Source organism: Aythya ferina (genome assembly GCF_964211825.1).
Source record: "Aythya ferina genome assembly, chromosome: 5".
In the NCBI taxonomy this organism is placed as follows: Eukaryota; Metazoa; Chordata; class Aves; order Anseriformes; family Anatidae; genus Aythya; species Aythya ferina.
This window is the reverse complement of record NC_140301.1, coordinates 7332666-7356774: the sequence shown is the minus strand read 5'-3', so window position 1 is coordinate 7356774 and position 24109 is coordinate 7332666. Positions and strand designations below refer to the sequence as shown.

Sequence of the window (24109 nt, the reverse complement as noted above, 5' to 3'; positions counted from 1 at the left end):
CACTGACACTTTCTACGCTACTTTTGGCCCGGCGCAGACTTTTGGTGACCTTCAAAACTCAGCTCGGAGCAGTCCGATGTTTTGGCCGCATTTTCCGGTGTTGCCTGACCCAAAGCTTCAGGAATGTGATAAGAAAGTTGAGTTCTGAACCGAGCTGCCGATAGCGAGGTCTCTTTAATTAGGGCGTTATCAGAGCCGGGCCTGATTAAAATGTGCTGAAAATAATTGAAAGTTGTACATCTGTTGGAGAACGGGGCCCGCTGGAGGAATCCAGTTGTTGGAGGAGCCCAGCTGGATGAAAGAGACAGGCGAACGAGAAGAGGAAAATTGGGCAGAGGTTTCAAAGCCTCGGCTCCCTACCCCCACACCGCACCCCAGACTTGGCAGAAGTGTCATCGCAGAGCCAAGGTAACGTCTTTCCCACGGTCGGAAGAACCGGCTAGAAAACCAAGAGTTCAACCTTGAGGAGAGCGAAAGCAAGAACATTTCATCCATCCCCGGAAAAAAAAAAAAAATAAAAACAACCAAGGGAAAATAATAATAATAATAAAAAGCATACACCCTTTGCCGAATTCCTTCTTGCTGAGGAGCCGGCCGCATGTGGCTGCAGTGGCGGTGGCCGAGCCCCGGCGCTGCCCCGCGGCGAGCGGAGGGAGGCAGCCGCCCCGCAGCGCCCGCTCCCCGGGACGCGCCTTCCCCGGGGCTCCCGCAGGACTCCGGAGCACGGGAGCCGGGCCGGGAGGTGCGAGCAGCTCCCTGCAGCCAGGTACCGCCGCCGGCACGGCTCCGCGGGCACACGCACCTGCGTAACGGGGCGCGACCGCAGCCCGCAGGCTGCCGCTGTCCCAGGGAGGTTGCGGGCTGGGGGCTGCGGGGGCTGCCCGCACTCGGCCCTGCTCGGTCTTGCGCGTTAGACGCTCCGCTTCCCTTCGGGGTGCTTAAAAACGGGCCGGCTTTAATCCCCTCGCCCTCCTGGTCGCTACTTCTGCGCGGCGCTTAAAAGCCCTCTAAAATCCTTTCAGATCTCTAAACCAAAACCAAAAGGATGCTCCGCGCGACTTCCAGCCCTGCTGGCACCGCCGCACGGCACTCCCGGGACTCGCCGCCCGCCCGGCGCGGCCGAGCCTCCTGCGGGTCCCGGGGATGCTGCGCATCTCTGCCGGCCGGGCTGCGGCCCTGCCGCCCCGCTCCGCTCCGCTCCGCCTTCTCCGACGCCGCAGCCCCGCAGCTCGGCGACGGCAGGGGCAGGGGCCGGGGGCAGCAGGGCCGGGGCAGCGGCACCGAGATTCCCCTTTGATGTAAACGTCCCCCCGGGCCGCTCGGAGCTCCCGCCTGGCCTCGGCCTCCTCCCTCGCTCCCCGGCCGCCAGGGCGCAAGGGGACAGCCCGAAGCCACCGGATCCCGCCGGGGCCACCCTCCTCGGCCCGGCCCCACGGCCCCGGGCCGGGCAGTGCGGGGCCGGAGCTCCACGACGCGCAGCTCCGGGGCCGGCGGGAGCAGCGGGGAGCACGGCCCGAAGCTCTGCGGGCTCTGCCTCCCTCGGCACGGTAGCACCAGCAGCGGGGGGAAGGAAAGGTGGCCGATAAGCCCCGTCCCTCCTGAGGAGCTGCCCCGAGCCGGCCCCGCAGCCCACGCGAGTTTGGCAGCGCGGGGTGCGCGGCGCCGCACAGCTGAGATGCTGAAAAGAAACCAAAAGCCGCCCCTGCGTGCGCAGCTCCGGCCTGGGGAGGACTCGGCGCTCCCGAGGTCAATCCGGCAAGAGGCAGACGAACGGCCGAGGGCCGCGGCCTCGGGGCACGGCTCCCCCGGCCCTCCCGCCGGCATCTGTCGGGGGACCCGTGTCCACTTCGGGATACGCCGGCCTCGGCCCAGCGAAGCCTGGGGAGCGTGCGGGGAAGCGGCTCGGGGCTCCCGCGGCTCCCCGGGGCCAGGCGGGGAGGTGGCGGGCAGGGCCGGTTCGGCCGACCCGGGCCCGGGCTCGGTGTTCGCATCCAGCGAGGCTACGCGGGTGCCCCCGGGGACGGCCCCCGAGGCCGTGGCCCCCGGCAGCGCTGCCCTTACCCTGGTTGCGGATGGCTTGCTGGCTCTCCAAGCAGTTGGGCAGGTAGGGCCCGTTGGGGAACATCCTAGCCTGGCTGGAGGGCGGCTGGCTGGGCGGCGGGGCGCCGAAGGGCCCGTAGCGGCAAGCCCCGGCCGTGCCCGTGAACTGGCCGGAGAAGTGGACGGTGAAAGCGCTCAGGTACTGCTCCTCGTGCGGGTCCGACCCGTTCCAGCTCGGCTCCTGCTTGATGAAGGAGTGCGGCCCCAGCGAGCCGTAGGAGGCCCCCGGGGGGAAGTCCAGGACGGGAGCCCACTGCGCCGCGCTGCTCACCGGCATGGTGCAGTTGCTGTTGCCCGGCAGGGAGGGCACGGAGGGCAGCAGCGCGTTGAGGTCTCGGACGTCGGACCCCATCTGCTCGCAGACCTTCTGCCTGCCGCCGGGCAGCCAGTCTCCCGCCGGGCCGCACTTGTTCCAGGACACCTGGCCCCTGCCTGCCAAGCCGGAGGCCGGCTCCGGCTGCAGGCACCAGGCGGGCGAGCTCAGCCCTTTGGGGGAGGTTTGCTCCGCGACGCAGCTCCCCGGGTCCAGCCCTGCGGGAGCCGGCAGCAGCGACAGGGCGAGGTTGTTCTCCAGGATCGCCTCCGGGGTCGCGCCCGCTCGCAGCGCAGGGCGGTCGGCGTGCGTGCGTGGCTGTGTGTCCGCCCGGCCGCGTGTCCGTCCGTCTGCCCGGCCGTCTGTCCGTACGCGTGCTTGGGGGGGGGGCTGGGGGGGCACAGCCGCCTCGCACGCCTCACCTCGGATGCCTGCTCGCCCTCAACTTTGCAAAGCTCAAATAGAGGCGGCTGCCGGGGAGGAGGAGTCAGCCACGCCGATCCTCCATTCACACAACCTCCGCCGAGGGGCTGCCCACAGCCCGCTCCGCTGCACCGAGCCAGGCCAGGCACGGGGGGGAGGGGGCCGCGAGAGCTGGGGACGGAGGGGGAGAGGTTACCGGGGGAGAATATATCTCCCCTACACATCACTCCCACCCTTCCTCCGGTGCAAGCGCCACTAAATCTCACCCTAACATCCCTTCGCTTTAGGAGACTTGGCGAGACTGTTAGAGGGATCCAGGTGGCCAGTAAGTACGTGCTGGACGACTTCCCCTGCCAGCTCCCTGCGTGGCCCGGGGGACTCCCGAGGGCGGCGGGGTCGCGGGCCCCGGGGACCGCGTGGAGAAGCCGCCGCCCTTGCAGGATCGAGGGGAAGTGACCCAGCCCGGGCCGGGCGGACCCAGCGAGGGGAAAGTGTCTTTCCAGGTGCCTCTCCCCCTGGGGGAGGACTCCGCGCCTCCCCGAGCTGCTGCGGGCTGGCCGCCCGGCCCCGCTCCGAAACACGCCCCGGGCTGGCCCCTCCAAGCTGCCCTGCGAGAGAGGGAAGGGAGCGGCTGGCCAGGTGGGGAGGTGTGTGTGTAGGGGGGGTCGCAGCGCCACAACTACCGTGCTTTTGGGGGAATTCACCTGGCACTGCTCCTGGGAAGACCCGGACTCCCCCTTCGCTCCCCAGCCTCCTGGACAGCAGCTGCACAGCACGCATCCCGGCCGCGGTGCTGGGAGAGCCCCCGACGGCACCTTATCCATCACCCCCCATAAAGCACGGCAGATTTTGGGACGGCCCCGGCAGCCGGGGGGACCACGATCGTTCCCCTCACCCCGAGCGGCTGCCGAGGCAGGCAGCCCCCGCGGGACGCCGCTGTGCCCACCTCGGCCGGGCAAGTCCCGGTACCCGAGGCAGTCGCGGGCCCACCGCCGCCCCCGCGGTGAGCCGCTCTTACCAAACGCGGGACGAGGGATTCCGCCCTTCTCCTCCCTTCGAAACAGCTAATTAATAATCAGCCGCGCTGGGGGAAGCGTTAGCTCCTAGGAGCACGCGTGGGGCAGCTCCTCGGGGCTGCATTTCGATGCAGCGCGCTCGCAAAGCGGAGCGTGCGGAGGAGGAGCAGCAGCAGCGCGCCCCGGGCCGTGCCGCTCCCGGCGCTGCCCGCTGCGGGGCCCGAGGATCGCCCAGCGCCCAGCCGGCGGCTCGCAGCCCCCGCCCCCGGCCCCCAAATGTCCCTGCCGCGGCTCCAGGGGGAGGCTGAAGCTCAGCCCCGAGGCGCGGAGCCTTTACCTGCCGCTGCACGGATTGCGCCCGCTGTCTTGCCGGTGGCGGTTTACGCCGCGACCTTCCCTTTCCCCCGCGGTGCTAAAGGTTGTCACAGAGCATCGCCGACCTTGAAACGACGTCTTAAAATTCAGGCGGTAAAAGCTGCAACAGAATAAATTAAGACGGCCCGTTATTAGAGGAACCAAGTGCCATTTCATTTTCTCTTTAAACTGCTTAGCCAAAACCGTCGGGTTTCGTTATGGGTGAAACGGTTTTAATTTTCACAAACCGTCTTCGGACAAATTGCTTTTAAATCACCCGTTTTGATGTGTCAATAAACCTTGTTGTTACAGGAATTCGCGTGTAATAGAACAGCGAAAGATTTGGAGATTATCCGTGCCAATATTAAAGACTGTCTAAGTTTACAGGCTCCGCTGCTTTTTACGAGTACGCACGCAACTAAAACAACCTCGGAAGGGGGTCGGTAGCTGTACCCCACACGTAGGGCGGGCAGTGCGCTCCCCTTCGCTCGCCCTGCCGCCCCCCGCGTCTGTTCTGCCCTCCCCGCACCCGCGGGCTCCCCCGGGGGACGGGGGCAAGGTGCAGAAGCGGCATCCCGTTATCCGCCGGCTCTAAAATCGACGAAGTACATGCACACACACACACATGCATACACACGAGTCTTTGGTCAATCTAAGCAGAGTATTTTATTTCACGTGAAAACTAGACTTAGCACAAACAGAAAGTCCTTCCCGCAGCAGAACATTTTTCTAGCTAGCGCGCTTTTCTCTTTTCTTGAAATCACCTAGCTTGCTAAATCTCCCGGGAAGGGAAGGAACAACGCTTTCTCCATCGCTTAGGACTGCGTTCTTCCACCTAGGAAGAAGAGCAGCCGAAGTCCTTCCACATCGTCGCCTTTTTCTCATTCCCCAGAGGAGACAGCCAAGCGCAGAAACAAAAAGCGCCCCTGGCCATCAGCGCATCCTCCCTCCCCGCGGCTCCCGGCAGAGCCCGCAGCGAGAGCGGGGAAAGCAGGGCACGGCCGGGGGGCTCGGGGGTCGCCAGCTCGGCCGGGCACAGCGCCGGGCACCGGCACCTGCCTCCTGCAGGGGCACGGCAGCCTGCCGAGGCACGGAGCGGCCCGGCACGGGCGAGCAAGCCCCGGGGATGTGCCGGGCCAGCCTCGGCAGAGCGGAGCGGAGCACCCCGAGAAGGGGAGCGCGGACCCTCCTACCCCGGGCAGGGCAGGAGGCTTTAGGCAAACGGCCGGGGCCGCTTCCCGCAGCCAGTTCCTTGCATCCCGCACCGGGGAGGGATAACACCTCCGCCCCATTGCAGAGCAGGGGCACTTTTCCAGCCGGAGCCACGCACCGGCGGCCCGTGCCAGCAGCCCGTGCCAGCAGCGCTGGCGGCGGCAGGTCCCGGGGGCAGCCGGTGCCCTCCGAGGCGCCCTGGCAGGCCGGGGGACATCGCCCGTGTCCTCCCGGAGGCGCCGACCCCGATCCCAGTCTCCCTCTGGCGTGAATCACCCCGCAGCCGGACTCCCGCTCGTCCCCAGCCCGGCCTCGGTGCCAAAGCCGAAGCACGGAGCGGGGAGAGGGCAGCGCCGGGCAGCAGCGGCTGCTCTGCCGGCTGCCGACCTAGGCGGGCAGGAACTTTACGCTCTTTCCCCTTCAAACTCGACCCGATCCAAATCTCTGCCGGGCAGCAATCGGGGGGGAGTTATTTGTCAAGCTACTCCATAGCTATGGGAATTCCGGACAAACGGTCCATCTTCGACCGTGCTGGAAGGCCGACGCTATGAGAGCAAACAACAGGTATATCTTGGGCGAGGATTATTCTGCGGGGAGCCCCACTCCATCCCCGGGAACCCGGGCTGGGGAACCTGCTGGGGGCTGAGCGCCGCTGAAGCAGCTCCCAGCCGCCCTAAGCGCTTAGCGGGCCGGGAATTCTCGCTGCGCTTTGCTGACCTCCATAACCGATCCCCTCGCGGTGAGAAGCTGGGGGAGACTGGCTTAAACAGAGATAAATCCCCAGCGCTTCCAACCCTGTTCCAGCCGCTCTCGGCACACAGGGGGATCTGTCTCCTTTCACTCAGGGAGCCGATCAGAGTTTGATTATTTAAGTGCCAAGAGCAGCAGAAACAAAGCTGCGGACCATCTCCAGGAGCGCAGAGGGGCTGGGGGAGAGGGGCAGGAACCCGGCACCGCGGGCCCGATCCTGCGCCCCTCGGGGGCTCCGGGGGCTCCGGGCACCGGGGGAGCAGGGAGCTTGCCCCGCCGGGGCGGAGGGGCAGTGGCACGCCGCCCGGCCCCGCTCGCCTCCCCCCGTGGGGCAGCAAGGCGGCTCCGCCGATGCGCGGAGGGAAGAAGCGGAGCGGGGCCGGGCAGGACAGGACAAGGAAGGGAAGGGGCCGCCCCCGCGCCGCCCGGAGCCGTCTCGCAGCGCCCCCCGCGGGCGGGTGTCCCGCTACGGGTCCCGCCGCCGGCCCGGAGAGCCGGTGCCGGCGGGTGGCCGGGGCTCGGGCCATTATTTTACCGTCAATCTTTGCAGCGCTGGAACTAATTACGGAGGGGATGTGTCTCAATTTGTTCCGCATTAGCCCCGAGCACGTGCAGTTGATGAGCCAAGCCGAGCCGAGCTGAGCCGGGCCGGGCCGGGCCTGACCCCGCACCTGCGGAGCGCCCCGGCACCGCGGAGCGGGGCCCGAGGCTCCCTCGGAGAGCGCCGCTAGGGGCTAGATAATACGCTCAGGTCTTTGCATTATCTCTATTAGCTCCGAAGGCATTAAAATTATTAATTTTGGAGGGAATGAACAAAAAATACTCCAAAACTTAGCACATTATACAGATGAAGGTGACTGAGATCGAAGGAATTAATTTCTCCCTGGTTGTAGAATGCCAATCCCACTATAAAGGCTTTCTTAACTCTAAATGTCGTAATATAGAAGAAGAATCAGAAACAATACCTGCTATGTGCACAGATCCTAACAATTCTCAGCCTCCCGCAATACTGGCTTTAAATACAGGTGCATACCTGAAATGTAGAACAGGCATTTAAAGATTGAGAAGTGGTGGGGAAGAGCCAAGCGAAGTGAAGCTGCTGTGCCCACGCACACAGCGCAGCCTTTCTGGAGCTCACGGCTAAGCGAAGGCTGTTTGTAGCTGACACCACCAGCAGCCACAGGTCCCCCGCCTGCCGGGCGTTACAGGGTGGATGCAGAACATGGTGGCTCCTTACCAGTTTCTCCAGTAGACTTCACAGGACCATGTTTTGCTAACCACTAACCATGCATGCTTTCGTGTTTATTACGTTTCAACATCACTGTTGAACAACTACACCATAACAAAGCAAAGTCCAAATCTCACTTTTGTCCTGCAAAGCCCCCTTTTTTTTTTGCAGCACCCATGCACAGAGATACCCTTTCAAACAGCCCTCTTCAGTGGGAAACAAGTGGTGCTCCAGTGAGGCTATTCTGTTTTACTTCAGCTGAGGATCTCAATCCTCTTGACGGGATTTTGTTCTAATCCTACAGACTTCAGAGGAATTCATCTACATAAGCACCTGACTGAGTGTGCTTTAGGGCAAGAATGGTTCCACTGAAATCAGGGCTTAAGGACTGCAGTCCATCAGGGTGTAACACCTTGCACCATGCAGCGGGGAAAGACGAGCATATCCTCTTTGGATATCATCCCATGTCATCCTGTGGATGTCCAGGGACTGCAAAAGAGAAGCAGTGAAGATAATGTGCCTGATGCCTAAAGCAGACAAGGAACAAAAGCTCCTGGGTTCTAGTCAATGCTTTCTGCATCCTCTGGAGAAATAGAGCAGGTGATGGTGATTTTGCCAGAACACCATGGGGCTCTAGCCGTATCTGTGGAGCGCCGTGAGACCTTTAGTAAGCAAAGCAACTCATCCGCTTGTTGCACTACACAGCACAGCTCTGTGCGATCAGCCAGTGATGCGATGTGTGAGGGGGTGGCAGTACGTGCTGGAGCTGGAGAGCAGCTGCAAGGCGCTGAGCCCCTGCTCCAAGCCCCGTCAGGGAGGCTCCTTCACAGCTGCTTGCCATGGAGCCAAGGCACAGCCCTTTAGCTTCGTTCCTAACTGAGCATACCCAGCCCTTCACTTAACCGCAGATACATAATGGTACACCTCTCTTTTCTCTCTCTGGACTGCACGTACTGATACATCTGGATTGCAGCAACATACAAAAAAGCAAATAAGCTCTTTTTTTTTTTTTTCTTATCTGGAAAAAAATCTCATCTGGAAGCAACAGGCAGGAGAAGCGTGTCCCCAACCAAAACAGCAATTTTCCCAGTCCTTTATTTCGAGGCTTCTCATTCAATGTATTTTTTGTTAAGACCAAAGCTTTGCAGCCATTCCCTCCCTTGTGTATGACACTGCTGCATGCGGTGTCTGGTCTGACTGCAGGGGTGAACGGTCAACTCCGGCACTCCAGTGCCTCAATCCAGGAGAGACCTGCTGCAAGCCATGGCAGAAGGCCTGGTGTTCCCTACAGGACTGAGTACAACCCAACTGGGCTGTGCAGGTGCCTGTACAGTTGTCATCTGCATACCACTGCAGGACTTGGCTATTTCCATGCTTGTGACCTTCATTGTTCAGCAGCAGCCTCTGCTGACCTCACTGGGACCCAGACTGGTCTTGCAGAACTCATGCTGAGACTGATGCAGGAACAGTTAGAGAGGAACCTTGCCAGGAGAGGTGCAGGTAGGAAGGAGAGGAGGGAGGGAGCCCATGTGCTGAACTTTAGAAGTCAATTTTCTTTTTTTTTTGTGAGACATGGGAGATTCCTTTCCCTTCAGATTTATGGATTTTTGATTCCCCTAAATTCACCTGAGTACTGTTATGACACAGGAACTAAAATCACAAAGAGTGCCATAGCCATCGAGTCACAGACTCTTAAATTGCTCATGTCTACGACTTCCTTGTTTTTCCTTCCTACATCGAACAGTGTTCGATGAATTACACATCGGAACTAAGACCTGTTTTTGTGATGTCTTAACAAACCTCTCTTGAAATATTTAACATGTTAGTTGAAAAGAAAGAAACACAATAAGACACAAAGAAACCCTGTTAACTTGTTATTTATGATTTTTAAATGAATCAGTGAAAGGAACAGCTAAATGAGTGTGATTCCTTTCTACAGATTGCACTGTCTTAGATTAATAGCTGTACGGACAGATTTGCAAGTAGCACCATCAAGCTAATCAAGATACTTAAAAAGTTTATGAGCAGTTGCTTAGAAAAAAACAAGATAAAGCCTATGGAAATCTGATACAAGTCAATGGTGCATTTATTCAAAACATAATACTGACTTCAAGTCTCCATAAATCCTTTGCAAATGAAACTTCCATTGTGATCACTGTTCCAGATCTAAATGATTTATTTATTTTTTCTTTGGTAGACATTAGATATATCTCAGAACGCACAAGTTATGCACCTATTGATACAGAGTTAATCGTGCCCCCATGAGATAATACATATTACATTCAAATAAGAAGATAATTCAAAGGAGTGTACCTATAATAAGATTTTTTTTTTTTTGATTTATTAGTGGATTAACTTACATGAAAACCTAACATTTTTGTGTGATTTGTTTCAAAACTCAGGGCTTCCACATTTCCAACCACTTAGCTCTTGGGAGCAGAGCAGATGTTAGATTGTGTAAAGTTTCAAAACTGAGTTCTTAGCAATATTTCTCTCATTGCTTCACCCTGAGCAGCAGCATCCTTTGCAATCTCTACGTACATTTATTTGAGGAGATGTCTTCTACTGCTTTGAGCAGCTGTTAGAATACAAGGAGGGTAGTGAAAGGCCAACCAGAAGATATCTACCAGGATATCTAACAGTCCGTCAGCCCTTTTTTCTAACTCAATTAACTGAGCTTCCCAGTTCGTGGAGGCCATGTGGTCTTCTCTACCTCTGGGTTTCTTTTGTTTTACATGCTTGCCTCTTCACAGTTCAAATCCAAATGGATTCTCAGTTATCAAGTTACTCCAAAAACCTTTGGGCAGAATTCAAAATAAGTTCAGCAAATTGGTTGGATATCAGCTAAAAACACGCTTAATTTTTCATCAAATAAACTCCTCTCAGAGGAACTGTTGGAGCCAGCCTTATCCAAGACACCAGATCTGTACTGAAATAATTCTATCTATGGGTGACGTGAACACCCTTTAATAGCTACATATTCTTCATCAGGGAGTGAAAGCTCTTGAGTAAGTTGTGTAAGTTCTTGAATAATTTTACTTGTAATACTAGTCTCTGTTTAAACATAAACAACTCTCCAGTCAAATCAGGGTTTCAGAATATTTCATACTTCCAATACGCTCCACTCCAACGCCATCTATCAATAATATCCACCCAGGTATTGCGAAGGTTTGGGCCCAGATTTATGAGTACGTACATAAGGGCATATGCAATTGCCACCTAGTGCATCTCCAGAGATCATGTCCCTTCAGACAGCTGCATCTAACCTTGTCATCTCCTGCACTTCGCATCAAAGGCACAGGATCATTCCCACAGCCACAGTACACACATCTGCATGCACAAGTTCACAGGAGGTAGGTTTTCTTTATGAACTGTAATATTAGTTGGTAACCTTAACCAAAAGAGAAGCCACAGGCCAGCCAGTGCACAAGGGATGAGAACTGCCCAGCAAATGCAAAGAATCCAAAGAACCTTAAACACAGGGAAAAGATGGGAAGCACTATCCTGTCCTGGATGCCAAGTTATTAGGTGACTACAGAGCTATGCTTCGTGAAGCACTGCGAGCCTTTGAATAGTCTTGTATAACTTTTCCCAAATCACAGAAGTCCCCTGGGAAACTTCAGTAATCAAACAAGATCTCGTGGTCAGGAAGCTTTTCTTCATTCAGCCAATTTTATTTCCCCTTCATCATTCCATCTATTACTCATTACATCCTCCTGCCAAGCGCGACATAATTCTTCTCTCTCTCATGCTTACATAGTTCAGTCCCATATAGACCATTATGTCCTTTCATCCCAGCTTTTCCTATCGCTTATTGAGGCTGCACGTATTTAGTCCTTTTCATTTTTCCTGCTGTCCTCCTCTGAGCTCTATCCAACAGCATCTCTCCAGAATAGAGGCACTCACTCCACGTTGAACAAAATATTCTGCAGATAACTATATTTGGCAATCTCTAAACATAAGGCTGCAAAAAAAAACCCAACCCAATGACTAAAACACCTTGAATAATTGAGTGAGAAACCAAAGCCATAAAGTTGTCAAATCAGGATAGGGAACTCTGGGTGACATTGCATGATCAATTTACAGGCAGCCATCAACTAATGGAGTCTTCAAAAAATTCTCTGATCTGCTTTATGGTCCCTGTCTCAAGGAATGTGTCATTAAGCACAGATTTGTAGCAATCTTTATGTACAAAATATTTTATAAGCTTTCCCTCACTGTGCCAGCAGTAAGAGACTGCATATTATCCTTATAATCTTGTAACAGATTCTTGAGACACAAGTTCCAAGATAGTGAAGTTCATGTAAAGACAACTTTTTGCCCAATTAAATCACTTATTTTTGAGCTACTCATGCATAGAGCATCAGAACACACAGATCACGGAGTTAAGCAATTACAGGATTTTCCTTCTATTATCACGTCACTTTGAAGCAAAGGCTTCCACAGCCTTTCACTGCCAGAAACGTGTGGTTCTTATCCACAAATAAGGCAAGGTCGTTCTACAAACCAGAGCATACTACAAATTATGCTTTAAGCTCAGAGGTTGAAAGACTTCAAATTTAGTCATCTGAAGGTGGTGAACATGGTAGTTTATCTCGTCAAAACCTGGGAGCACTATATATTTGAAACTGGGTTTAAGTCCAGTCAGGGAGACCAGTTATCAAGATACCTTTTATATATTCTCCCATTTTTGCTAAGCTTTATCAGCTTTATGACAAGACACTGATAGTGGTGTACGTTTGTGAAAGGCACCCAGACTGACAGAGCTACGTTATCACTCCCAAACTCAGGGCTTGATTTTCCTTTTACAACAGAAGAGACAGGTAAATTGACAGAAGACACATCAGCCCTGATGAAAGGGGTAAGAGGCAGGTTCCTGGTTCTGCTGCATGCACTGCAACACGTTAAATGACTTGTGTGCAACACGCACAGATAAACTGTAACTCCTTTTTTAACCCATGTCAGGTTTCAGGTTTAGAGCATGCCCTCAAGCCTTCTGGGGCCTTGCCCAAAGCATGTGCTAGATGCAGTCTAACAGCATGATCCATTTGGGGTCAGTGAAACTCTCACTGTGCCTGGGAGAAGCAAGATGGCCACAGAGCCAAGGCAACTGCTGTGTGACCTGAGGGAACTCCTGAGCAAGAAGTATCTGGGCATCTTTCAAAATGGAAAGGGCATCTCAGGCAACCAGCAGATTTAAGGGATTGTGAACACTCAATAGGAAGGAAATGTCTAAGTGAGGCACCTGCACCTAGCTGCTAACCTGCACCTACATGCAGCAAAGTGGCATACAACATGCATGTCCCAAGCAAAGCCCAAATATTTGTATAAGAAATGTGTTCCCACAGGGTGGTTCCTGAATTTCCCTAGTGCTATTCATTCCCTATTCGTCCAATTTCTGTATTTGTTCTCCTCCCCCAGTTTATTCTTGTTATAAAAGAGAAGGATGCATTCCTTTTCAGTCTTTCCTAGGTAACTGGAAAATGCTACACAACAGCACACTTGCAGATAATTTTCATGCCAAGGATGCAAAGTTGCTTCAATTACCTGGCATGCGTTTACCAGAGGAACAGCAGTGAAGGGGTCTTAGCCCTTCTCCCCTCTCCCCTACCTTGAACAGCAGCCGGGGTGGCTTCGGGCTCTGCCTCACCTAATGTGGTCCTGGACTCTCAGCTGTTCGAGGGCTGCTCCCACCATGAACTAGGCTCATGTTCTTTCCTGATTATGTCCAGAAAAAAATAGGTGGCAGTAGGTATGCAAAGTACCGGGCCCTGGGACAACTGACAAATCTTTAAGTACCTTGTGGGTTATATTGGAAGGATATTCCTAGAGATACTGTTCCTGTTTATAAAGTCTTTTGGGGTGAACGCTGCTCAGTGGAAAAGCAGCATAGAACTTTAACAAAAGCCATGCTGCAAAAAGTAAAAACAAAAAAGTAATTCTCCCACAGGAACTGAAAGGCATTTCATACATGTCCAATGAGACATTAAAAATAATTATGTGGAAGAGTAATAGCTCCCTTGGTTGTTTTAATATATTTTTGTCTACAAACAAGAAACATTCTCTAAACTGCTGCCTTGGCTTGGCTTGAAAGGTCTCTCAAACAAAAGCCCTTCAAGTGACCCTTAGATTATTAAAGCTCAGTAACAATGAATGTGGATCTTAGTTCAAACAAAGACCGTAAAAATAAAAAGACAGCACTTTTGGTCTTGGAAATGAATATACCTCAATAAATTGGAAAGAAATAGAACACATTTTTTATCAATAGTCATACCCTCTCTGGACAAAACCAAAAACTTGTTTTGACATTATATTTTTCTCAAATGATAACTGCAAACGGTCTCACTTCCAGTACAAATGGAAAGACTGGGTGCTGTATCTTAATTTAAACATCTCAGAGTTCATTCAGAGAGCAATTCAGATCACCAAGGCTATTTTGGATTCTATCCTTGATTCTTCCTCCACAGCTTGCTGAATATCATTAGTATCATTGAAAATGCTTGTGATGAACAAAACATGCCAGCAATGCCAAAGTACAAAGCTTAAACACTCTCATCTGTGTTCCCCGTGAGGAAGCTACAAAGGTTGAGATGTGCAATGACAGACATTAATGTCACATGCCGAAGCAGGAAAAGCAAACATAGGAGTGGGGAGAGATATATAGGTCCTGTTGGATACTTTGTTTTGAAAGTCATATGTCATTTAAATGGCTTTTACAACTGAAAAAGTTCATTAAGAACGGATTTTGTGTAGTTTGCAGACAGAATATACACTGCTGCCAGGTGACAGAGTCAGTTTTGAACTTGTGAACTGGGTGCACAGCTTTCTGCTGTCTGCTTAACTGCTGTGAGCACCAGCGGCTGTGTACAGCTCCCTCGAGGCACAGGCCCAAAAGGATGTTGCCAAGGCAAGTGGCCTATCCAAAACATCAAAATTATCCCAGTTCCTCCCTTTCCTTTGTGCCTACCAGAGTTGCCCTTGCAGCCAGTGGAGGAACTGGAGATGCCGGGACTGTCACTATAGCTGGGAGAAGAAGACAACCTCCCTAAAGGACAGTGGTCCTCTGCCCTTCCCAGTGAGCTCACCGGCCAGCTCACCTGCTTCTCATCAGTTGCTCTGGCTTTCCATATGTGTTCTGGTGTTTCTTTTCCCTCCCACTCTCCTTCCTTTAGAAGTAGCAGCCCAGCTCGCCCAGCGCTGTGGCACACCCACCAAATTCTTATCACCAGCTCCATTCATGATTAGCAGCACAGTGGCAACAAGCAGATGAGTGTTTGGCCTTTCCTTGGCTGGACAGGACAGTGCCACACCAAAACGCTCTCTGGTGTTTTCCTTCTGGAATTTCACCGCCACTGGCAGAGCTGAACAGATAGACAAAAATGCCATGCATTTTCCCAAGCAGACACCCTCTATGCATTCACAAAGGTGGACAAAGGATGCATAGAAATGATCCGTTTCATTTCCATTGCAAACAACATTGTCTCTTCTTTGCCAAATTTCTGAACAGAAAGCTCGAATGAGCTTGGTATCTGTAATCAAGAAAGTACACACGTAACTGTGCATGTGCTTTAACAGCCATAACAGCACTTCTCTGCATGGGGATGCTTAATGACTGGAAATGGGTTAGTACCCTTGCTGACCAAAGCTTTCTATTCAACCTATTTCTATTCAAAGCAGTAAATTAGCTACCTTTGTGTTATGCCTGATTCCTGGCCAGGGGGCACAGGAGATGGTTGTTCTGCATAGCCATGGCAACGAATTTGGCCATTAGCATCAACTTTGACTATTCCTGTGAACAACTACCCTGTGAACAATTTTTACCAGACATCAAGCAGCCAGCAGTGTGATAACAACACTTGTGATACCACCAAGACTGGATTTGAATACTTATTAATCTACCTCTTTCTTGCTGTCTCCCATGTTCTGAGGCATTTATATTTTCCCTGCAGTATAGTGAGCATTTCTTCCCTGTCTTAATCATCTCTCCAGCTCCCATGTTGCAAAGAATAATGCACTAAAGCTCACCTGTAGCATGGAGTGATCACAGAGTTCAATGCAAGTAAAGCTTCTCTTAGTATATTTCACATAGTGAATTAAATGAGTTACAGAAGGACAAAAAATAATAGTTATACGCAGGAGGACAATGCTTCTGAGCGAGATGTGGAAATAAAGACATGAAAAGAAGACGTAATTTACTGAACAGATTAATAGCTGATAATGTCATTACTGATGTTCTTCAAAGCACTAATTTCACTTTATGGGAATTCATAATCCTTAAAGGCAGGAATCTCATCTCTGTTCTGTGTTTATACAGTGCGTAGGACAGTATGGTACTGTCTGCCACCAGGGTTCCTAGGTGCTTCAGCACTACAAATACAGAATGGCAGCAGCAGAAAACTGATTATTAGAAAATATCAATTCTTTACAACTTAACAGCTGGTACTAAGGAACAGTGGCCTGAATTTCCACACATTTATTCTCAGAGTTACTGATCACTTTTGACAGTTGCATCACTTTTATGGATTGAACAACTCATCTTAATCTAAAGACAGACAGATTAGGATAGTGTTGTTAGCCTCCTGTAGTTACCTTTTTATTGCTGTGTTTTCTAGAAAACAGTATAGTAATAGTAATAAACCCCTTGGTCAGAAAAGAAACCCTAATCACATCATGTCTCCGCACACCAAGGTCACATCATCTTTTACAACACGCTACAAAGTGCTAGTTATAATTTTAGGAAGAGTTAGGAAACGGAAGATGAATTTCAGAGAAACTGGATCTAGTGAATGAGATATTTATGCATTTAAGACTTGTGCCTCCTTCTGATGAGGATGCACAACCTATTAATGTTGATGGCTGCTATGCTCACCAAGAAAATAAAATGCCTTTACTATGAACTGTGACAGGGCAATACATGCCAGAAGACTCCATCCTGGTGTTCATGTCTATCTGTCAAGAAAAGAGCCCAAACTGAATCATGATCTTTGTTTAAGGAAATGGCACCCTACGACTTATCATTTCAAAAGATTATGGTTTCTTAATGCTCTATGTGTACTTAGCCATTGCTCTTACGATTTTTGATGTTTTGTATTAAAATTAAAGCTATCTTATAGCCGTACACCTGAAACCATGCTAAGGTGAGGAGAAAACCACTTTTGGACTAATACTATAAACTTTTAAGAAGTCAACAAAATCTCAAAGATACACATTTCATCCACCAAGACAGAACATTTGGGCTGTGTGCCAAATGCAGATGGAAAAGAGAGGGGTATCAAAGGAATAGCATCGCAATTGCAAAAACTCTGTGAGGTCAACATAAACTAGGCAGGACTAGCTTTGCCATGCTTGGCAAAGAAATAAATCCACTGCTACTTTAAAAAAAACAAAACAGGCATAAACTGCCAGAAAAGTACTAAAACATTTAAAGTATCATTTCACATACCTATTTGTTTAGTTCTCCACAAGCAGTTAACAAGTCTTGGAAAGCAAAAAAAATATATTTTATCTTTGTTCAAGCAAAGCATTTGAAGGCAAGTTGCATTAGGGAAGATGGCTTTTGTGGTCGCATTGCCAGTCCATCTGTCTCAGATAAATTCTCAACCTCAGATCTGTCTCAGACAAACTCTGCAGAGACGTGACATCACCAGCAATGCTAAGTGCACACAAGCTTGAGGAAAATTGGCAGCCCAACAGAAACAAAGGGACTTTAACTAGTGCCTCCGCTGAAAGAAGCAGTGCAGTGTGAGCACGGCAGCTATTTGTATTGTTTGGCTCCACCCTGGCTAGTCGCAACTCAGGACTGCCTACAACGTGTGCTGCCATTGCCCAGCCCTTACCTGGGGAGCAGTAAGGGAAAGGAAGGTAGTGGGAGGGGAGGGAATCACAAGAGATGTAAGGAGCAGGGGTTAGAGGAGTGGGCAAAGAGCTCAGCAGCAAGGATTCGGATCCAGGAAGCCAGGATTCATTCATTACACTGTCCCAGAACAATTTGTTTCTCAGTTTTTCAGTTCAGCCAAGAAACCTAGAAAAAGGACTTATTCGCACATATAAGGCTTGCAAAACCTTCCTTTGCTGGCTTTTCAGGTCCTGCTTCCAGTCACTTGTGGAGGCTTGTGCAGGGAGAAGATGTGATCTATCTCAGCCAGCTGAACTGAACTGAGAGCACTGAGGAGGGAAGGAAAAGATGCATAATGACATCAGTCTAGAAGTGCAGCAACATCTAGTTTTTCTAAATGCTCCAGAGAAGAGCTTATATCCTTCCAAAGGAGGATATTTACTGCTTCTTTTCATCTGCACTGTCATCCCCTATAAACCATCCTTTTATTCTGCTTGGGAATAGTAGAACGTGTGACTAAGAACAGAGTTTACTAAATGTTGAATTAGTTGGGATCGATTTAACTATCTGGGCTTTTACTCGTGCTTAGGGAAACGTGATGAACTTTGAAGAAGTTGTTTGAGGTCATTTTTTCTAAGCAGGATGTAAACCGATTCTCTTTCATTTCCTATAAAGGACCCCATAAAAAGTTGTCCTGTGACATACTCAAAAGAAGGCCAGGACAAAAAAGCCCAACTGACAGAAACCACTCCAGACAGATGTGTTTGTGAGCTATATATCAATTCTTTGCTCTGTCAAAAACTGATGATATAAGAGTGCACAGGCCACTCTAGAATACATCGCCTTACAAAGAGAGACTCGGTTTTATTCTCTGCTTTCATTTTTTGCCATGTGCCAAGTCCTGTGACACCAGCTCTGCTTAGAGTACCGTCCACTCCTGAATGAATTCTAGTGTCTATCAGATCAGTAGCTGTCACTTACAATGCAGGATGATTATTGCTGTTCTTCCCGGAAAGGAACGCTGCCATGGCTCCCTGCGCAGCGATAGTAACCAACCAGAGGTTCTTGAGACCTAACCAGCTTCTGACACAAACCCTTCCACGAGTGTCACCTTAGTTTTCTTCCTGGTTCAACTTTAACTCACTGGTTACCACCTCCGCATCATCTGTGGTAGCATCAGGTAATGTCTCCAGAAATAAAGCTTTAATTGAACTTCAGTGACTAACATGTACGAACCAGAAACTTTCCTGTGGGTTTTAAAAATTTAATTATATTCCACCCCAAAATTTTCCTTGTGCTGCTCATTGAAAATACACAGCTGCACTGGTGAATCTGTCAGTGAAAGGAAGCTAGAGGTTTTGGCAGCTGTGCAGAGGGGAAGAGGCCCTGGACTCATAAGAAGGCGTTGGAGACACTTTAGGTTTGGAGATCTCTGGATGTCTGCTGACATTTTTGGCAGTCTGAAGACAACTCATTTCATCCCCACCCTTCTGTGAACAAGGCAGAGGTGACTGGGTTACAAGGCAGTAGGTCCTAGTCCCAGCTCTTCCAGTGACTTATTGTATGACCGTAGTCACACAGGGCTCAGTTCCTACCTCCACACGTAAAAAGGAGGACGTGTGCTTCGTACGATGAACATCACAATCTCGGATACTATGGGAGGACAGTTCTTAGCTCTATGACGTGGACGTGTTTGAGCCCAAAAGCGCTGAAGGCACATGCTGATGCTCCCAGCACAGATTTTAGCTCAGGAGCATTGCACAAACATTTCTGAGCTAGAGGATCTTCTCAGGAAAGAATGCGTTCATTGTGCAAGTTCCCAATGCTACTGAGTTCTTGCTCAGGAGCTACTCTAAGGGAAACAACAGCCCTCCTGGTATCTGTGTTCCTCTGCATGCCACAGAAATATTTTCTCTCTTTTTGAAGCAAGGACCACCTTTTCCTACATTTATACAGCACCTGTTGCTGGGGATGGAGCCAGCGCTGTGGCTCCAAGGCACTGTCGCAGAATAAAACAACAACAAAACAAATAAGGAGAGGACCCTGTTCTGGGAAATTTATTTTCATTCCGTATTTTAGTTACTTAAAATGAAGCAGAGAAAATTAACCCCTCCAAAACATACCAATATCCTCTATGTAAGTTTCTGGGATTGTGAAGTACCATAGAAAAAAAAATCATCACCTTCAAAACAAGACTGCCCTAATAAAGCGGGACTTTCCCGTGCAAGAGATGCCTCTTCACTACTGTGGATGAAAAGTGCTGTATAAGAACTGAGTAATTATTCTTTTATTCTAAGTATTATTATAACTATTATTTCTTACTGCTGTTGTTTGAGCTGCCTACACAACACAAAAGAAAAATATCTCCTTCTTAGCCACGTAACACAGCAAGAAACTTCTAACATAGAAAAGCCAGCGTTCAAAGCACCTCTTTGCATCAAGAGATTCAATGATAAAGTCACTTAGCAGCACTTTGTCACTGACATTGGTATCAGCCTTGCAGAGCATTGCAGTTAGGATGATTATTTTATTCCTGAACTGTCTTCACTTTCTAAAGATCTGAACAGTGCATTCAGTTTCCCGTAACCAGAGCTTCTCTCCCACAGCCCTGCCTAGGGGGAAGTTCTGCAATATGCAATAATACAAATATTACAAAGTATTCTAAGATCCAAATAAAACAATGAGACAAATAAAGGGACATTACCGAGAGGGAGGGATCCAGGGCATCTCCAAGAGATACCAAATGCTAAAACCAAGAACATCTCTTCCAAAGGTGTGTTTTATGGAAGTGGGGAGGCGCTGTCTGCACAGACCCTCCGGGGGGAGAGCAGGTCCACGTTTCACAGACCAGCACTACCAACTGCTCGGCAGTGCAGGGGCGACAATGTACAACCACGCCTCAATCTAGGAAAACGTATTTTCTCTAAGGGTTCACCACACCCTCTTTTTCAGCAGAGCAAACCTTACTAATGCCTGTACCGAAACATTCTGCCTTATCCACGCTGTGCAGGTGTAAATGAACTGGTGATGTCTGAGGTGCTGATAACTGGGACCTGCTGCTCCAGCAGATAGTGAAGAAACGCAGTGCCTGTGCTCTCACTGACACCATGAAATTCCCTCTTTCCTGCTCTGGAGAGCTGGCCCCTCCAGCTCTCCTTGATGTGGTAATGTAATAGCAGACAGAAAAGAAACGTGCAGCTTTCAGCAGCATACATCAATGAGGGAACCAAAATAGGTTTATCAGAGAAAAATGTGACTTTGACCCATCCTTGGAACCAAATCAAAGAGTATCTAATGGCAGCCACAGGTCTCCAAGAAGAAAATTAAGCCAAACTAGTTTAAAATAGTTCCAAACAAGAATATGTCTCTTTTTGTTGTTGTTGTTGTGGTCATTGCCAGCCAGATTATGATTGGTTACAAATGTTAAAGGCCCTTGAGTTGCTCGAGTCCTTAATCCATCAAACTGGTCATCCCTGTGTGCCAAGCAATGACCTCAGTCAAAAGCCATAAATTATTGCTCAGTCAAGCATGAAGCCTGCAAGCTCCCTCAAGTACCGCTTCTCTCGGCGCTTGTGAGCAGGGAAGGCAGGCTGCCCAGGGTGTTGCATTAGCTGGGTTAGACTGACCAAAGAGATCTCAACTCTGAGGACCACATTTTGTGGAGCACGGAGCATATGAATGAAAATGCCCCGGTGTGCGCTCTGCATGTAGGTAAGAGCTGGAAAATCTGCTTCCTTACAGTGTGCTCCCAGTAAAAGATGTAAAGCAGCACGTAAGAAGTTCCATCTCCGTCCCATCTCTATTCCAGTGACTGTTGGTCTTGTTTTTTGAACATTTCACTGTGTGTGCAGATAGGTATTTAAATGACACTAAGGAACATATTTGTAAATAACAGTAGAAATATATTCCAGGGCGTAAATTCCATTCTTCCACCTCCTAATCTGCCAGTCTTACACCTCCTTATCAAAAGCTCAACTGGAGAGTCTGCTTCTGGCATGCCTCTGTGAAAAATCCTGTGACCTGCCTGAGAGCTCACTGCAGCCAAGGCCGCCGCTCCATTTGCATGCACAAACTGGCTGGCAGAGGCAACGTTCAGGTGTTTGAATCGAGAAGGTACATCTATAGTAGTGAGCCTTAAAACAACACCTGGATGGCATGGTTTAAACCTATGGTTCTGGGGGATCCAAAAGGTCTCTGAAAATATTGTTGTATAGGGAGCGGGCTGTTGGCAAATGCCTGGGAACATTAACTTTGACTGTTTTGTTTTTTGAATAGGAATAATACAGTTTTCTTTTTAAGCAGAATAAAACCACGGGGGTACCGTACAGTTAAATACAGTTATTTCCAAGGTGGTTTGGGGCTGAAGACCTTACCTACATCAATAATAACCTGCAGAAAGTCATAACCTGGCAAGTTCTTTTGCACATCCCAAACTAGGCCTGTAGCAGTTACAGAAGGGGCTAGTCATATTATTCATTCATTCAAAGCTACACACAAGAGTGAGCCCTTATAGAAACAGAGGGTATTTTGGCAATGAAATCTTACCTCTCGTAGTCCAAAGTATTATCTTAAATGATAATTCGTGAGAATGAAAAGTGTTGATAAAGTAAGTATTTTGGAATGTTGCAGTTTGCTTAAAGTTTTGATTTTAAATGCTTCTGACGGTGAACTTGTTCGTTTAAAAAGATCTGCTATATTTATGGCAAAACCATTTGTCTTTCACGGGCTATAAATGTTGTATAATCATCCAAAGAAAAGAAAAAAGGCACAAAGTGGGACACAAGAAGAATCAGTATAAACACGTAAAATTACCACACTGGGGAAAGTAAAAATTGCTGCATGCCACTTCATGTCCCATTTCTTAATCCCAGTACATACAGCTTGCTGAAGCATGGGTCTGACACATTGAGCTACGCTGGTTCACTTTGATACGATGATTGATAACGACAACTGTATATGCTAAAACTACTTTCAAGGAGGTTTAATGTTGTTCAGGAATTACTAGTGTAATCCTCCGCAGCAGTTCTGCATGCTGAACCAGAAAGCCTCTTATAGGGACGTTCAGCATTATGGTCCCTTCCCTGTTGGATAGCTGGAATATTAGCTGGAAGTTTTACTTCCCATTCACTCCACCTCACCTCTAGCTCCATGACCTTCTCCAGATGGCAGACAGCATCCCATCACTGTACGTGGGCCAGCGATGGTGGTTGGCCATACTTCGGTCATGAGACAGGAAAGAGGGAAAGGGATTTTGTTTTCCTTCTGAGTTTCATTTCCTTATGGCTTTGTTTTTTCTCCTAAAAGTCAAACTCCTTTAAATTCAAATTGAATGGCCAAAGGGACCTAAAGTGATGAGGGCAGACTCATTCCTTTCTCTTTGTGTCTCAGGAACTCCCGAGGAATAAAAGCCCACACAGTGGCGATGAAGTGACTAGGCTTTCATGGCAGGATGCTCCTTCTCACAAACCACAGGAAGACGGGACCGCTCTGCACCCAGCCCAGTTCCTCAGACCATGAGATCCTGCTTCCAGTGAGGTCTGGAAATTTTGCAGTCAACCCAAATCCAGTCACATGTGCATCCTCCTGCTGCCAAAGGTATCATGAGTGGAGCCAGCTCTTTACCAGATTCACATGCTCTTTTCTTTACACCTGCCCTACCAACTCTTCTTCAAACTAGTGTGCCTCCTGATGTTTAGGAAACTCTGAGCACTGCAGGGAATCATTGCATAAAGTAATCCAGTCTCCCAAGATTTACAGGGCATCTTTACAGTCTGCAACATGCTGGACATCCACTGGTTGTAGAAAGCCTGAGGTTTGGTCTGAGAAGCTCAACATAAAAGGCAATTTTAAATATACAGCTGCCAATACAACATGGTGTCTTTTCTGGCAGAGAAGATAAAAATAGCAAAGAAACAACAGCTCTGTTCTTTTTATGAAAGCCTGGCAGTTTTCCAGTAGAGACTTAAGTACTTTTTGTACTTTGGGGGGAAAAAGTGATGGGATGTGGTCCAAGACTGGTCATACGAACCTGAGAAATATGGAATGAGAGGCTGGGCTGAAGCAGCCAAAGTGGTACCACCAGCTGCAGCCCCATTAATTAATGCTCTGCGGTATGTAGCTGTAAGAATGACCCTGACACTTGCTGAATACAAGCAGATAACTTTTGCAGAGCAGCTATGCTTCTCTTACTGAGGTATATTTATCCAAAAAGTACCTTGCAGACTTCCCCCCACCTCACAGGACAGTAAATTAGTTCTAATTGCAGAGGTATGCAGTAAAAGCTGTGCTCAGCCTTCTGCAGCATTTGAAGATGTATTTTACAGTTTTAGTTTTTTTTTTTTCCTGAATGTCTAACATTGTAGGGAGAGGAACATGAGAGAAAATGCAGGTTTTATAGATCTATAAAATTACCTTACTTTAGATAAATATGTGTTTCTCTGCAGCTTAAACAATGTAAATGAAAAATACAATTCTGTGGCTGACTGTGCAGTGCACTAGAATATAGACTTCTTTTTCTGTCTCCAGCTCTTTTAATTTGAAAAGAATGACATTTCTTATCTGCTTAACGGGAAAAATATGACAGGTACAATAAAATACTTTAACATACCCTTACTCTAGTTTTACGAATCATTTCAAGAAGAGTATCGGTAGAAGATACCAGATACAAAGCTAAATTCTACAGCTCCGTCGACAACACTGACTTATGCACACAGTAGCAACTGCCTGAACATGAGCCAGGAGTCACTGGATGCTATCCTACAGCTGAAAGACCCCAGGATTTTGGTCCTTATTCTGTGCTGAATGTCAACAGCTGAATGCAGCCTGTAGCCACCGTGTTGCATTCAGTCCTGCTCTAAATCCTCTTTCATAAATATGAA

The 24109-nt window shown here is 49.5% G+C and overlaps 1 protein-coding gene and 1 long non-coding RNA gene across 14 annotated transcripts in view; one reads left to right on the top strand and one right to left on the bottom strand.

The window, feature by feature from the left end:
- WT1 (WT1 transcription factor) overlaps window positions 1-24109 on the bottom strand; it is a 93887-nt gene that overhangs the window by 41961 nt on the left and 27817 nt on the right. For 6 of the 12 annotated variants that reach the window (XM_084521268.1, XM_084521270.1, XM_084521271.1 and 3 more), the window contains exon 1: window positions 2062-2806. In XM_084521268.1, the coding sequence (XP_084377394.1) occupies window positions 2062-2452 (391 nt within the window). In that variant the 5' untranslated portion in view covers window positions 2453-2806. Of the gene's footprint in view, window positions 1-2061; window positions 2807-3102; window positions 3398-3854; window positions 4062-4189; window positions 4543-7133; window positions 7150-24109 lie in introns of those variants that run through there. The other 6 variants (XM_084521273.1, XM_084521274.1, XM_084521265.1 and 3 more) reach the window with 5 other exon arrangements.
- On the top strand, window positions 9-23843 carry LOC311437691. 2 transcript variants are annotated; one of them, XR_014693646.1, is made up of 2 exons: window positions 9-766; window positions 22620-23843. It is a non-coding gene; the product is annotated as an uncharacterized lncRNA (long non-coding RNA). The 2 variants fall into 2 exon arrangements; XR_014693647.1 differs by lacking the exon at window positions 9-766 and adding an exon at window positions 12205-12257.